Genomic DNA, 16,593 nt, shown 5'->3' on the forward strand with positions numbered 1-16,593 from the left:
TACACATACTGAAGTATTTAAGAGTACTGACTGCAATTTACTTCCAAATGGTTCAGGAAAAAAAAAAAAGAAAAAAGCACATGCAAACAAATGTGGCAATATATTAATAATGGGTGATTGTAGGTGAGGGGATTATGAATGTTTTACTATTTTTCAACTTCTTTTTACATTTGAGAATTTTCAAAATAAAATGTTCTAAGCAAAACCAAAAAGATTTGATAAGAATTTTCAAAATAAATTTTCTAAGCAAAAACAAAAAGATTTGATAAAAGTATAAGATTTGATAAACAGGAGGAGAAATTCTGTTCTGGATGTATAGAGCAATGTCAACAATACCTAGGCTCCCTGACTCACAGGAAACATACATATATACATACATACATACACACACACACACATACATACATACATACATACATACATTAAAGTTTAAAAATAAGTCTCTTGCCTAAGATAGTATTCCCACTATCTTGGATGGTGCCCTCCTCCACAGGGTCTCACTGAGTGTTACAAAAGCTTCCTAGTCATTCTCTCACTTCCAACAAAGGTGTCTTCCTCCAACATAAGTCTGGTCACCTTCATAGTCCACCTACTTAATATTGTCTGATAAGCCACTTTTTCCACATCATAAAATCCAGGAAACTTCATTCATCATGCAAAACATTTCACAACAGCGGTCTAACTTCTCCCTCTACCACACACACTTGCTTTAGGGATACAACTTATTCTCATTCTCCAAAGATACTAGGCCCTTTTGTGATTAAACACATTTGCCTGTGCTTTGACTTCCTGGGCCTTTCTATCACTCCAGACATGACTGCCATGCCCTTTGTGAAACTGTAGTGGACAATGTCTGTACTCTATCAGATCCCCTCAGATCTGTTTGCATTCTCTCTTGTGCCTCCTAGCTTTCTCTTCCAACAGCAACTGCTGTAGGTCTTTCTAAGAAGACTATCCTTGGGCTCTTGAAGCCACCCTTGCACACATGCTGGGAGAGCAGTTAGTGTCTGGGAATTTGTGTCCCCTGAGACAACCATGACACAGAGACTGATGGAAGCTAGAACACTGTGAAAGCCCTAGCTCCCCTAACTCAGGTAAGGACAGCTCTGAGGCCTAACTCACACTGCAGCACACCTCTTACTTAATCAGGCTAAAGCCTTCCTTCCCTCTGTAGAACTTTACTGAGATTGCATGTCTAGCTCCTACTCCAAAGCTGAAAGCTCTTTAGGGGCTCAGAACATGTCCTTGGTCTCTGTACAGTTTACTGCACTGCACAACAAATTAATCTCAGGCCTTACTTACAATATTTATAGAAGAGTGTGACAAAAGCAAACTGAAGTCATTAATCTCTAATGATTAACTTTCAAAATTTTTAACATATTTGGGTATGCCAGTCATTAATTTATTTTACTTACCAAGATTTGAACTGCAGCTGCTAAACTATCTAAAGGAAAATCTGGAAGTCCAAGAGTAGAAGATTCTTGGGAACACAAAGTTGTGGCAAAGGACAAGAGCTGAGAAACTCTAGGGGAAAAATGATATTAAATTTCAATAGTTTTAAAATATAAAATGTGTAAGTTGTTAAATATAAAATACAGGGGCCAATTTAATTAATCTAAAAAGATGATCCCTAATATTAATTCTTAAGGAACACTGGTTCTGCATCATAATATCCTACTTAAAACTCAGAAGCTGATTAGATGCAAATATATTCCTAAATTCATCACAATATTTGAGGTTTTTCACCACCTGGTCCAAATCTACCCTGCCAGCCTCATCTCTCACATTTCATAATCCCAAACCTAAACTCTAGCCTCCAAGAGTTTTTTATGGCCCTAAGAACAAGGCATAAACTCTCACATTCCATGCTTCAAAAAAAAAAAAACTTGTTGTGTTTGAATTTCTTGATTCCATTCTTTATCTGGCAAAAACTTGCTCACTATTTAGGACGCATTTCAAACACCAATGCTTTTATGAAGCCCTTATAAAGTCTCAACTAATACCCCCAAATATTTTGAAATTATGGCACTTACTATACCATGTTAACCAAAGCTATTCACATATCTTTCAACTCTATTAGATCTTGAGTTTCTTGCCAAAGATATCTTATTAATTTTATCACCAAACATCCTAATACTGAAAAATTCTTATAAGAATTCTAGTTGTTGCATGACTGAATTAATTAATCAATCAATCAATGAACAGGCAAAACAAATTCAATATTCAGTGTCCAGATATTTATAAAAATATACTTACTTCTCAGCAGAAACATTGGCTCCAATTGAATATAACAACTTAAGTTGGTCCTAAAGTAATACAGAAACATATTAAATTAATTAACAAGAAATGTAATGGATTAAATGCAAATGTTTTATAGACACAATCCAACCTTTTAATTAAGCAGACACTAAATATTTAATAGCAAAAAATCATTTATTGATACATTTCATTTTCTAAAAGAAAAGCCAGCCTTTTAAAAAAATCCTTCAAATAATGTCATAATAATTTTTCTTCCTAGTTTCCAGAGATTTTCTCTACTCTTTATTCTCATGTTTCCATGACCTACTGAGGAAGACATTCAAAACTGCAGTAACATTTTTATAGCATTGAAGTTCTTGTTATAAATAGAAAAACTATTTAACAAATAAATTATCCTTGGTCATACTTACCTTGAAGGGTAAATAATAAATATCCCTGGCTTGAAATCGAGAACGAAGAGGGGGGTCTAATGGATTCCCAGAATACCTTGGCACTGGCAAGCCCAAGGCAATCACTCGGAAATTTTCACTAACGCGGACAATTTTCCAAGAATCCAACTCTTTTTTGGTATGATCCTATAAAAGTAAGAGATCCAGAAGCTATAGCATAAATGATACAGATCACAATTGTAAGAGCTGCCAAGTCCAGGGACTTAGGACTTGACTGTTGAGAAAACTGTATTGGAGAACACTCTCAAAACCATATTGTCAAGGAAGGCAGCAAAGTGAAATCAGGTTCAGGATGCCAGGGCAGGCTCACAACATGACTGGGGTGTTTGAAAGGAAAAGCAGTTAACACACCAAGGAATAAAGGAGACTTGGGTCAGATCTCCAAGCCTTAGTCAGTAACACAGAGGAAAACAGTCAGGGATAAGGAAAATACATGACTAGAGGTTGTAACAAAGGTAGTCCCCGATGGGCAGATCACCAGCAAAGCTGTGATTGATTACCAGTGGACCTTAAATAGATAATTATGTTTATGGGTATTCCTAGCAAAGCATATTACTAGTAATAACTGACATGTTTTGGAAACTTACTATGTGGTAAGCACATTCCATGGATTTTTCTCATTTAACTTTCACCAGAATCCAACATAGACCATCTCCTTTTTATATGAATGAATGAACCAAAGTTCAAAGGAGTTATATAACTTGCCCATGGTCCTGCAACTAGTATACAGTGGAGCTTAGAGAATGGAAACAGTACGGGTTTTAGAGTCACAAATCCTGGCTCAACTGCTTGATGTACACTTTTACTAAATGTTAGCGTATGCATGTTATTATACCTTTGGAACCTTAGCCTTCTTAGTAGGAAAAATATCACCTACATTATTGTGACTGCTTGGAAAACTAAATGTGAAAATGTATGTGCAAACAAGTGGCCCAAAGCAGGCACCTGTTAAATCTCATATCCTTCGTTCTCTGCCTAACTCTATCAATGGCTCTTCACATTCTTCAGCAGCAGGATCTACAGTATTGACTAAATATGTGTGAATGCACATTTGTACGCTCTGAGAGAAACGTCCACAGCTTTCAGCAATTCTTCATAGCCCAAATGACAATATAGAAACTCTTAAGATGGCACTTAAGGCCTTTCCTGGCAGAAGCACTGATTCTCTCAGTCTCAGCAACCAGTACACGCCCGTCCCCTTGACCCTCCTTCTGTGACCCTGTGCTCCAATCCATCTCCCAACTGCAGCTCTCCAAACACATGATGCTGCTTCACCAACACCACTCCATCTTCTTGGAAAAACACCCTTTTCACTTTGCACACCATAAACACAAGGGTCAGTCAAAGCTCAGCACAAAAAACATCTTCATAAAACTCAGATCCCCTTCCCTCATCAGAACCATTTTTGTACCCTTTTACTTTATCTTATGCAAGCTTCTATCATTATTTATTTGTGCATTTGCTTCTATACATGACTGCCTCATGCTAGCTCCACACTCTTGAAAGGACTTATTACCTCTAGTGTATAACAGGACAAATGTCTGTTGACTGATTGCATGAACTAATTTTAAAAATAATAAATAATTATTTCAATCATATTTTGGTATGAATCAAAATCAGAAATCATACATCTAATTAACACACTGACACTATGTCATATACACTAGAAAGTGAGAGTCTGGATCTAGCCCTGTCTAAGAAACCAAAAGTAGAATCTTCAGAGAGCTAACTAAAGATTTCTCTTTTACATTTACCCAAAAATGTTAAATAAAATATAAAGTTCATACAAACTGAACTTTGTATCTCCTTGCATAATAACAGAATTCTACTAAAATCACCTTTATGAAACCAATAACATTTTTGAGATATTAAATTTAGAATATCAAAGCTACCTAGAAATAAATGGGGCTTAAGTTATGGTGTTAGAACCTTTTTACCATAAAAGTTGTCTTAAGATGATAGTGCTTTGTGAAGGGATCTTGCCTATATGCTGTGAGGTTCTCATGAGACAGATTCTATGAACACAGAAATAACATTTACCGAAAAAAATTATGTATTTATACTGATATTTACTTTGGGAGAAAAATGTAGTAGACCCTTCTCACTTAATAATAAGCATTCTTTGCGTACTAAGCCTCTTTTTTTTTTTTTTTTTTTTTTCGACAGAGTCTCGCTCCCTCACCCAGGCTGGAGTGCAGTGGTGCAATCTTGGCTCACCACAACCTCAGCCTCCCGGGTTCAAGCGATTCTCCTGCCTCAGCCTCCTGAGTAGCTGGGATTACAGGTGCATGCCACCACGCCCAGCTAATTTTTGTATTTTTAGTAGAAACGAGGTTTTACCATGTTGGCCAGGCTGATCTTGAACTCCTGACCTCAGGTAATCTGCCTGCCTTAGCCTCCCAAAGTGCTAGGGTTACAGGCGTGAGCCACTGCACCCAGCCACCAAACCTCTTTTGACTCACATATCCTGAATTCCTATCCAAAGTAATATATTCAATAACTTTGCACAGAATTCTACTATAAAGATAAAGAATATATCAAACTTTTTGTTGTGAAGTAACTCCTATACTTAAAAAAAAATGATTCCATATTCTGAGTATTTTTTTTCCAAATTATTTACTAAAAATTTTCCAAATTATTTACACTAATGTAATCTCTAGTGGCAAGTAGTTATTTTGTAATTAGAAAGCATCTAAAGAGAAAGCATTCTGCATAACAGCCTTTTAAAAAATAAATTTAAAAGCTTTCATTTTGGTAAATTAACAACATGAATAAATGAATTTAACTTTTTCTACTTGATTAAATCCTGATTATCTCCTTCTGATTATATCAGAACAAGATGTTCCATGAATAGATCCAGAGGAAAATGACTGTACTACACAAGAAAGCATCATCTAGAAACTCCCACAAACAGTAAAGAAACAGACTGCTTCTGGTCCTGCCGGCCATGCAACATCAGTTCAATCAGACCCTCTGGCATTCATTATTTAGGGCCTAGTGTGTTCTGGGCTCATATTAGCACCCTGGGAGCAAGATCAAGAAGTATGAGACACAGATCTTGCTCCTGATCAATTTGCAACCAACCTGGGGTAGTAAGATTAGCACATATGTATCTCTACAGAACAGGTATGAGAGAGACTCTAGGTCCTAGAATGTACAGGCAGAGCATTCAGTCACAGAAGGCTGGGTTAGCCACAGAGAGATCCAGCGTAGTACAGCTTGAGCTGGATGAACACGGGCTAAATGTCTTCTTGTCATTTGTGACATTACATGAACCCACCTCCCAAGCCTTTGATGAGTCCCCACATTCCCTAGTTGTTGCCCTCTTTATATGCATGTTTATCACAGCATTTAATCATTCTATGGTACTTATTCATTCATTCAACAAATAGTTTTTAGGCACCTACCATGTGCCAGCCATTGATCTAGGAACTTGAGACAATACCAGTTACAAAAATCCCTGCCCTTGTGAAACTTATATTCTAGAAGAGGGAAGCAGACAGCAAAGGGCACTGTATTGCATTGTAAAAACTTTGAATTTTACTCTGAGTGGAACAAGAAGCTATCAGGGTTAGAGCATAGGAATGCCCCCAAATGGACGCATTGTTAAGGCGATCACTGACTGCTGTGTTGAGACCAGTGTCAGGAAGGAAGGATGGAAGCAGGGAGTGCAGTTAGGAGGTTCCTATAGCAACCTTGGCATGTGATGCTGGTGGCTTGGGTCATCAGAACAGGATATCCTTTAAATATTTTATTCATTTCTGTCAATACCTACTGGACCTTGAGCTTCCTGAAGCTAAAAACTGGACTTTCTTCAGCTTTGTATCCCTGGTGACTAGCACTATCTAGAAGTCATTAGCCTTTTATTAAATAGTTGTTAAGAGAAAGAAAGAAGGGGGAAAAAAGAAGATGGGAAAAGAGGAAGAAAGAGAAGAAGAAAAAATAGGAAAAAAACATGGAAAAGAGAATAGTTATTAGACTGACCAAAAAAAAAAAAAAAGACAGTAAAAATCTGGGAGGTCTTTTGACAAGGTCTAAAACAGAAGAGCATTGTAAAACTGTAAATTCATGACTCTAGCAATTTACCCAAGATAAGGGCCATCTGAACATCTGTCCTGATTCCAATAGGGCCATGTCATATACAATAAAATGGCACTGCCCATAGCTTGACAGCAAAGACAAAGCAACAGGATTTCTTTTCTTACTTGGAGAAGTTTGTCGTAACGCTCAGCAGACATCAGGAAGCGTCCATCTTCAAGCTGCATCTCTCTGTTTTCCAGCAAGTTGTTCAAAACAGGCAAAACATTCCTCTCTGCCTTTTCCAAACCTTCCAAAATCAGAGTTCTGCCTTCTGTGGCTGCACGAACTGCACACTATTTCCAAAAAACATAAAAGCAAAATGAGAATACTGAAGTTGCAGAGCTTGGCCTAACATTACTTTTAATGCAAATTTAAATTGCAGTTCTTGTTATAGGGACCAGAAATCAATAAAGCTGAGTTCCAGATCTTGTTTTGCTTTTTCTGCCTATATGATCTTAGGAAAGTGATTACCTCTTTGGGCCTGTTTATTCGTTTGTAAAATAAAGAGATTGAAAAAGAGGATCTCTGAAGTTCCTTTCAGCCTTGACATTTTAGATTATATAACCAATGAAATAAAAAACTAACAGCTATCTATGAACAAGGAACATAATTAAACAAGGGCACAGATTCCACAACTGGAAAAGAAAAATGAAGATAGTTATCTGCCCTACTTATCCCACAAGCTTCTTGTGAGGATCAAAAAAGCTAGCTGAGAAGGCCTGGAGACTGTAACATTTGTAAACATAAGTCATCATCAAAATAAATTGAGGTTTAGTGTGATGATGCTGACAACATTACACACTTAGAAACAGAAAAAGAATCAGATTTTACATTGGCCAACAGCAGACTGACTTAACCAGTACTACAAGTGTTCCAATAAATTTTAAGAAAATTAGTAATGGAGAAAAGTAGGAAATAAAGTAAACTGTAATACAAAAAATTACTAGAGATATGAAAAAAATATTTTCGTTTAACTATAGGTCCTTAATAACATAGAAAACTACTTTTCGTCAAAATCCTTCATATTCTGCTAAAAAAGGAAAACCTGTCATGTTTCTTCTGCACATTCAACCACAGACAGAGGATTAATGGTGCTAAATTTATACTGTTATTCCCTCCCTTAAAACTCGCCTTCATTAGTCTCCATGGCACTGCATTGTCCTAGGAAAATTGTTTTGTCTTCTCTGCCTGTCCATTAAATGTGGATGATGCCCAGAATTACATCCTTAACACACAGCTCTTCTTACCCTACTAGGACCTCCCTGAAAATCTTATTCAATCACATAGTTCCAACTACCACCTTTATGCTAATGACCCCCCAGAATCTTGGGGTTCTGAAACTCCCCCAAGTTTCAGAACCATGTAGTCTCATTAGTACCTCATATGGGGTCCCTCAGACCCCATGAGCACCTCAGGTCCCTTGTACAACACTGAAAATATCCTATTTTCTCCAAACCTGCTTCTCTTCTTTATCTTCTATCTGGGGTGTGAGCACCATTGACCCATGCCAGAGCCCTTGATGTTTCTTGAACTCATCCCTTTCTACCCCTTCCCTAGTTCAGGCTCTCCTTACCTCTCAGATCGCCTCCCAGTAGTCCAGCTCCTTAATTTGGCATATCAGCCTATCACAATGCGGCATCTACCTACCTCTCCAACACCATCTCCTGATATTAGTTGCCTCACATGTGGTATTTCTGTGACAATAAACTGGTTATCTCCTTCTACGTATATACATACCATACTGCTTTACCAGAAAAATCTGTCTTTACTTATACTGACCCCTCACTTAAAATTTAATTTTCCCTATAGTAATTGTCCAAAAAAAAAGATCTAAATGTTTGATGAGGGGAAAACATCTCTCTATTTTTTTAAGACTTAATATCCAAATAAATTTCTGGAGTAGCAATGTACTGATTTTCCAAGTGTAGAAAAGAGGCATTGCTTAATCAAGCTTGCATACTATCCTCTTTAAATAAACTGTTGAATTTTGCACTGTATAGTAGAGCTTAGTTTATTTCAAGTGTCTACATAATGTTGTAAAACGATAAACTTTATGAAAGCCGTATTAGACTCAAGAGAATCATCCATTTTAAGATCAATTCAGAATAATCCCCAAATATATCATTACTGCAATACTTTAATTCTCTTCTGCCAGAGTAGCCATCTTGTTCTAGAAGCTTTATTTAAAAAAAAAAAAAAAAACACGGGTAGATGTGACTTAGTAGTTTCTAAAGAACAACAACAAAAAAAGAATCTCATTTTTGCTAGCTGTATAAAGGACAAAGCCATAGAAATAGTTTCTCGGATATTAAAAGTCAAAATATTGGCCGGGCTCAGTGGCTCACGCCTGTAATCTCAGCATTTTGGGAGGCCGAGGAGGGTGGATCACAAGGTCAGAAGTTCAAGACCAGCCTGGCCAATACTGTGAAACCCCGTCTCTACTAAAAATACAAAAATTAGCCGAGTGTGGTGGCACGTGCCTGTAATCCTAGCTACATGGGAGGCTGAGGCAGGAGAATGACTTGAACCCGGGAGGCAGAGGTTGCAATGAGCCAAGATCGCGCCCCTACACTCCAGCCTGGGCGACAGAGCAAGAATACAAACTACTTCTTATAAAAATTCACATTTCAGTTAAGGTTTCAATTAAGCTTTTGTTCACAAAAATATATTTACTTCAAGAAAGCATAGCTCAGAACAAAAAAGAAATTAATTGTTATCATAATCTAGGGTAATATTATTTTTAAAAATCTAAAACTTTCAGCAATCTTTCTTATACGACAGACTAAATATTGCATTTGACTTTTTAAAAACTCCATAGGGATGAAAACCCACATTCTTTGAGATAAAACTAGAAATATACAGATCAAAATGTAATGGTTCACCATCTATGGGCCACAAAAAGCAAACTCTTGACAACACAGGACAACAACAAACACTGCAGCTCCACTTTCATTCACCTCAAGTGTACTGTGGTGTGCTATGCATTGAATCTCTTCAAAGGAATTCAGAATAAGCTATGCAGAGAGATCAAAAACAGAAGCCAAATACGCAAGGTTTTCTTTCCATCTACTCTAATGGCAGTACTGTGACCACAAAGTTGAAAAAGTAGGGATAGATGGAAAAAAGATAATACCATTTAATGATCTCTTGAAAATCTGGTCAATGCTGCAACTTTTCTCCACAGTCAAATGCATACAGGTATATGTATAGAGCAGAGACCTCAATTTAAGAATATCTACTACTAACGAATGATAGAAATAGAAAATCATCAATTTCACAAACACCACAGTAGTAACTGCTGCAGTCAAGAATCCAAAATGGATGGTAAAATTAGTGGGTAAGTATATGATGAGAAACAGGATATTTGTATATACTCAAATATCTCCTCACAAAATATTTTAAAATGACAAAGTGAAAAATAATACAACACTGGAGAAACCTAGCAGATACCACCTTAATTAACCAAGTGATCAGAGTCAATGTGACCAGTAATGAGCTATATCAATCTCACATACCAGACTTCTAATATGATACCCTGAGATGGGCACAACATCACTTTTATATTATTCTTGCTAAAAACGCATCATTTCAATCAAATCATAAGGAAACATCAGACAAAGCTAAATTGAGCAACATTTTGCAAAATAATTGGCCATGAGGAGGAAAAAGGAGATGGCTGCTGCAGGGACTTGGTTGGGGATAGTGGGGGAGACAGCAGTCTTTTTTTTTTTAATGATTCAAAAACGTGAGCGTGTTTAAATGATGAAGAGGAGCTAGTAGAGGAATACAGAAAAGAGAATGTATAATTATTGAAATAAAACTAAAAGAGTTGCTACTAGATGTTGGAGATAGTTTGGTCTATTTACTGAGTGGGAACATGGTAGGGCCTACAAGTTTATAACTGATACATATCAGGCGCTTCCAAGTATACTATTTAATTTAACCCTATGACAGTCCTCTGAGGTACACAATATTTTACCCAATTTACTGGAAGAGAGGTTATATAATTTGAAAATTGCATGGCTAAAATTTTAGCCTGCCCTTAAATTGAGAGAAAACGAGTAGATGAAGAACTAAAAAAAGTCAGTAAATAATCACATCTAGAGGTTATTAGTAATCTCAGAGAGTCTGGTTTTACTAGGCATAGGAATTTGCTGTGTTATCTATGCAGAGAAACGAAACCAAACACACACAAAACATCTCTACACACACAAAATACTCAGTTCAACATAGAGCAGACATGGTCATATAGCAATGCAATCTACCTCAAAGTCTTCTAGAGATAACTACAATCACATTTCCCCAAATCAACATTGTTTTTCAAATCATCATCAACTCAGCAATGAAACTAACCACCTGCCTAAAAATATCTGAAAAGAGAGGTAGTTAACAGAAAAGGCTCATTAGTCTTTTAAATCAACGTAACCCACTAATTGTGCTATTATCCTCATGTGACTTAATTAAGAACTGTGATAGTCCTGTTTGCTAAATTGTTTTCAAGATATAACAAACTTCAGTTTAAGTCTCTCTTTTCATCTGTTTTACTTGCAAATTTTCTTTTTTTTTTTTTTAGTTTTTCTTACAAAAACATTTACCAAAGCTCTTTCTTTCTCCTAAAAAATCTTAATGTAAGAAAAACCAATTAGGCAAAGATCCAGTTTCTGACAGTGGCTTCTAAATGTCTCTAATTTTCCCTTAATAATCCATTAGACCAATTGCCAGGAAAATTCTGTAAAAGAAGAGCAATTAGGAGTGAGTTTAATTTAGGAATAGAAAGAACCATGACTAGATAGGCAAATCAATAAAACAGAATTTAAGAAGGTATGCTAGTCTCTCTAGAAATGTAATGTATGAACAAGAAACTCTTGTAAATAAAAGAGGTTAGAGAGATTTGATATAACCCTCTTGCACTGTTGGAAAAAAAATTTTTTTTGCTATTATTACATGTATTACCTTTCCTATATAAGGAAACTAGTTAATAAAAATGATTAAACATTTTAAAATATAAGAAAAGTACACTTCAAATTAGTAGAAATTAGGAATTCGGAAAAGAAATCCAAATGAATTTAAAAATTTAATGATAAAAGTAAAATCATGTAATTACTGGATAATCATATAAGTGACTTTTTGAAAATAATCTTGAATTGGGGAAAATCTTTCCAATAACTCAAAGGCAGATACCATTAAGAAAAAGATTAATGGATATGACTACATTCAAATTTGTCTATACAGCAAAAAATATCTCAAACTAAAAGACTGAAAACTTGGAAGATGTTTGTAACATATACAATAAAGACCACATAAATATCTTTAGTATAAATTGAATTTTTATAGATTATTAAGAAAATTAACAATACCCCTATAAAATGCAAATTAGCACCATAAAAATATATATTCAACTTCACTGGTTATTAGAGAGCTAAAGGTAAAACATGATATTTTTAGACTTTCAAATTGGCAAGGATTAAAAAAGAATGATAATATCCAGTGTCAGTAAGGTTAAGATGAAACCAGAACTCTCATTCATGGTTGGTCGGAGTGCAAAATGATAAGCTTATGGAGAGTAATTTAGAAAGATATATAAAAATGTAAATGGCTATGTTATTAACCCAGAAATTCTACTTCAATAAATTTATCTAAAGGAAATGATAAGATTAGTGTACAATGATGTGTATTATCCAGTCATCAAAACACTGTTTTATAATTACAAATGAACCAAAAAACCCCAAATGCCAATCTGTGGAGGATTGGCAAAAAATTGTGGTAATTCAGTATGATGGACTTCTACACAGATATTAAAAATAATGATATAGCTCCATCTTTACCTGTGAAAAGGTCCACAATATGTTGTTTACTCTAAAAGCTATAACTCCCTTTCCAGGACTAAGCGAATAAGGAAAGAGAATAAGAGGACAAATATTGAGAATATACAAGGAACTCAACTCAATTGCAAAAAAAAAAAAGGTAAGATTTAAAAATGGGTAAAGGATCTGAACAGACATTTCTCAAAAGAAAACGTACAGATGGCCAGTAAGGAAATGCCCAGAATCACTAATCACCAGAGAAATGCAATGAAAACCACAATGAGACCTCTCTCACCCCAGTTAGAATGGCTATTGTGAAAAAGAGAAAAAGTAACAGATGTTGATGAGGATGCGGAGAAAAGAGAAGTATTACACACTGTTGATGGAAATGTAAATTAGTATAGCCATTATAAAAAACAATTTGGAGGTTCTTCAAAAGTTAAAAGAGGAGCTATCATCTGATCCAGCAATATATGGACTGAATACATGTATTAAAGTATCACTCTATATCCAGTGAAAATGGACTATTGTCAACTAAAAAGAAAAACTAATAAATGAAAAATCTTCCCAATCTTTTTTCTGATTAATTCAATATAAATTATTTATTAATTTTACACACTATCTAAATGGCAACAAGAATGGATGTTTTATAGTGCAACTGAATCCAGAGGCAAAAATATTATAAGGGGATTGCAAATGTGTAAGGGTGGTATAATTTTTAGAAAACAAATTAAAAGACAAAAATGAATCGCCCAAGATTTTAAAATTTTCTCCCTATTTGCCCTTTGGTTACACAGTTGTAGACCCAGAACATATGAAAATTAAACTTTAAAAATATAAATAAGAATACTAGCCAAAAGGAGAAAATCTTGAGAAGATGCTCTTTGGTAACAAAATCTGAAATGCTCAATTTTCAGAACTAATACTAGTTAGTTACTATTTCAGTATCACCTTGCTTCCTGGTTCTTCCTTAAAATAGCCTATAAAATCATTAAAATACTTAATCAGTACTATCAAAAAGTACTATCAAACTTTATAGATATGACTACATTTGTAAAGAATAAATTTAAAAAATAAGCAACTGAATAGAACAAATGGCAAGTCCATTAAGTAATATAGCAACAACATACTGTGCCATACCATATATCTCAGACTCAACTGGAGAGAAAAAAGTAAATGTTACAAGTTTTCTGCCCAATAGAGGCCCCAAGCATCTTAACCTCCTTACATCAATACCTACTTTGCCTTATCTGCATAGCATGTAAGTGTGGGGGTACAATCTCGAAGTATTCTTGTTCTTTCATACCTACGTTTCATCTCCCCAGTGGACTCTCAGCTCTATGAAGGGTGAGAACCCTGTCTTTTATGGCATACTGGTACAAAACTGGCTCACAGCAGGCTATTAGCATTTATGGAATAAACTTGCAACCACTCAGTTAAAAGATGCTGTTATGTAAGGTTAGGAAGAATTTTTGTAGGAAGGATGATAGTTATCTATGCCTACACTTGTTATGAAAACAGAATAGAACAAGTTTATCAGCACGAGAGATTTAGGCTAGATAGTTGGAAGATTTTTCTATACAGGTTGTAACATAAAATAATTGTAGTATAATTTTTTTGAAATCTTTTTTAAAAAGGAGCAATATACGTATGTTTTTAATGTGGAATGACTAGTTGTAATCATTCCTCAAAGTAGAAATTAGACCATCTATAAGGAGCTCTTCTTGTCCTTCAAGCTACAGAACTTCCAGAGACCTAATTTTCTCAAATAGAATTCAGAAAAAAATGCAGCAGGATCCTTCTGGCCCAGCCATCTCCTATCACAGCTTTAACCACTCAACACATGGACATGAAAGATTTCAAGATAAAAGTAGGTGTGTGACCTAAAATCAAAAAGTATCTAAGTCACTGTTCTAGATTTGCTTCTGATTTGATAGAAGACCTTAGGCAAACAATTAATCTGGATGTCTTTGTCCTCATTTACAAAATAAGAATATCCTCAAGGGGTATTATACAGTATACCAGTTTAAGAGTCAAAGCAGTACTGCAAAAAAAAAATTTAAAGTAATTGAACCTACTAAAATATAAACTATTATTAATGTAGTCATTATTTAATAAAAATAGAGTCCATAAAGCTTCAAATTTACTCAAAGTAGCTACGGTGTAAAAGTACTGAGGAAGCTAAAGAAAAATTTTTTAAGTTACATTTCAAGTTCTTCATTTTAACATATCAGAATAGAATCGGATTGATTTTTGGTTGCCCTACCATTTACTTATTACAGGTTACTTAGATTACTCACTGAGCCTCCATTTCTCTCTAAAACTAGGCTCATTTTGGTGCTCATCTCATAGACTGTGTTGCAGATTAAATCAGATAACTTTGGGCACACAGTAAACCTTAAAAAACAATTAGTTGCTGTTACTGTTATGAATACAATCATCGTCACTGTCATCATGATCATCACTTTTTTTTTTTTTTTTTACAAGCAGAGTCTCACTTTGTTACCCAGGCTGGATTGCAATGACTCAATCATAGCTCACTGTAACCTTGAACTCCTGGCCTCAAGTGATCCACCCACCTGGCCTCCTCAAGGGTTGGAATTACAGGCATGAGCCACTGCACTCAGCTCATCATCACTTTTTTAGAGAAGTAGCATAATACGGTAAAAGAACCTGAGCTTTGTAATTGGACAGAACTTGGATCAAATTTTACCTCTGCTATTTATCAGTTGTACAACCATCACCTTCTAAGCCCCTGTTACTTAATCTGTAAGATGGAAAAGTCATCTTCCTCCTAAGGATGTTCTGAGAATTAAATGCAATAATACGAAGCACCTAGCACAATGTAGGTCTCCCAATAAAAGTTTCCTTTTCATCTCTCTCTTTTTTTTTCAAAACAAATTACATGCATCTGTCAAACAGTTAACACTATACAACTAGGCCGGTCGCAGTGGCTCACGCCTGTTATCCCAGCACGTTGGGAGGCCGAGGTAGGCGGATCACCTGAGGTCAGTTCGAAACCAGCCTGGCCAACATGGCAAAACCACATCTCCATGAAAAAATACAAAAATTACCCAAACGTGGTGGTGTGCACCTGTAGTCCCAGCTACTCGGGAGGCTGAGGCACGAGAATTACTTGTATCCAGGAGGCAGAGGTTGCAGTGAGCCGAGATCATGCCACTGCACTCCAGCCTGGGTGACAGAACAAGACTCCATCTCAAAAAAAAATATATATATATATATATACACATACATATATATATACACATACATATATATATGCAAATAGAAAGGAGTTGTTCTGAGTACGATAGCAACATAACAAGGAGCAAACACTTGAGTTCTAACACAGAGGCCACAGTAAACAGAGAGATCTTCCCCGACTGTCCAAGTGCAAATTAGGATGTATTTTTAAATAATGATGTGGTTATTTGTACTAGTGAAAAGTGAGAAAGAATCTGAATGACCAATAATATAAAAAGGTAGAAAAAATAGGAATGTTAAATAAATAACAGCATACCTATCTGATGAAATATTGTACGGATACTAAAAATCATATCTTTGAGTAACATCTAATGTCAAAAGGAGATGCTCCTGATAAAATGCCAGATTTTTAAAAAACACTATAAACTTTATATACATGGTATACCATTTTTGTAAAAATTATAATATACATTATAAAGATATGCACATAGAAAGAAATACAGAAAATATTCATACTGCTGGTCTTGAAGAGGAATACAGCAAGTAATTTTTCAGTTCTTTTCTATGCTTTTTAGTATTTACTCTATTATGCTATCCTTCTTTACTGTTTGGTTTCCCCAACTAAAACATAAGCTCTATAACAACAGAGATTTTTGGTTTATTTGTTCATTGCATCTGGATAGTGCCTTGCACATATCAATCATTCAATACATATTTGTTAATAAATACAAATATATATATGCATTTATATCTATCAAATGAGCATTTATGACTTGCATAATCAGAAAAAATAAACT

At 35.3% G+C, this 16,593-nt stretch overlaps 1 protein-coding gene across 1 annotated transcript in view; it reads right to left on the minus strand.

The window, feature by feature from the left end:
• VWA8 (von Willebrand factor A domain containing 8) overlaps positions 1-16,593 on the minus strand; it is a 398,456-nt gene that overhangs the window by 323,659 nt on the left and 58,204 nt on the right. The window contains exons 5-8 of the mRNA XM_024230913.3: positions 6,914-7,081; positions 2,670-2,834; positions 2,257-2,306; positions 1,416-1,524 (exon numbers count right to left, since the gene is read on the minus strand). Of these exons, the coding sequence (XP_024086681.3) occupies positions 1,416-1,524; positions 2,257-2,306; positions 2,670-2,834; positions 6,914-7,081 (492 nt within the window). The remainder of the gene's footprint in view (positions 1-1,415; positions 1,525-2,256; positions 2,307-2,669; positions 2,835-6,913; positions 7,082-16,593) is intronic.

This window comes from Pongo abelii, chromosome 14 (assembly GCF_028885655.2).
Source record: "Pongo abelii isolate AG06213 chromosome 14, NHGRI_mPonAbe1-v2.0_pri, whole genome shotgun sequence".
Lineage (NCBI taxonomy): Eukaryota > Metazoa > Chordata > Mammalia > Primates > Hominidae > Pongo > Pongo abelii.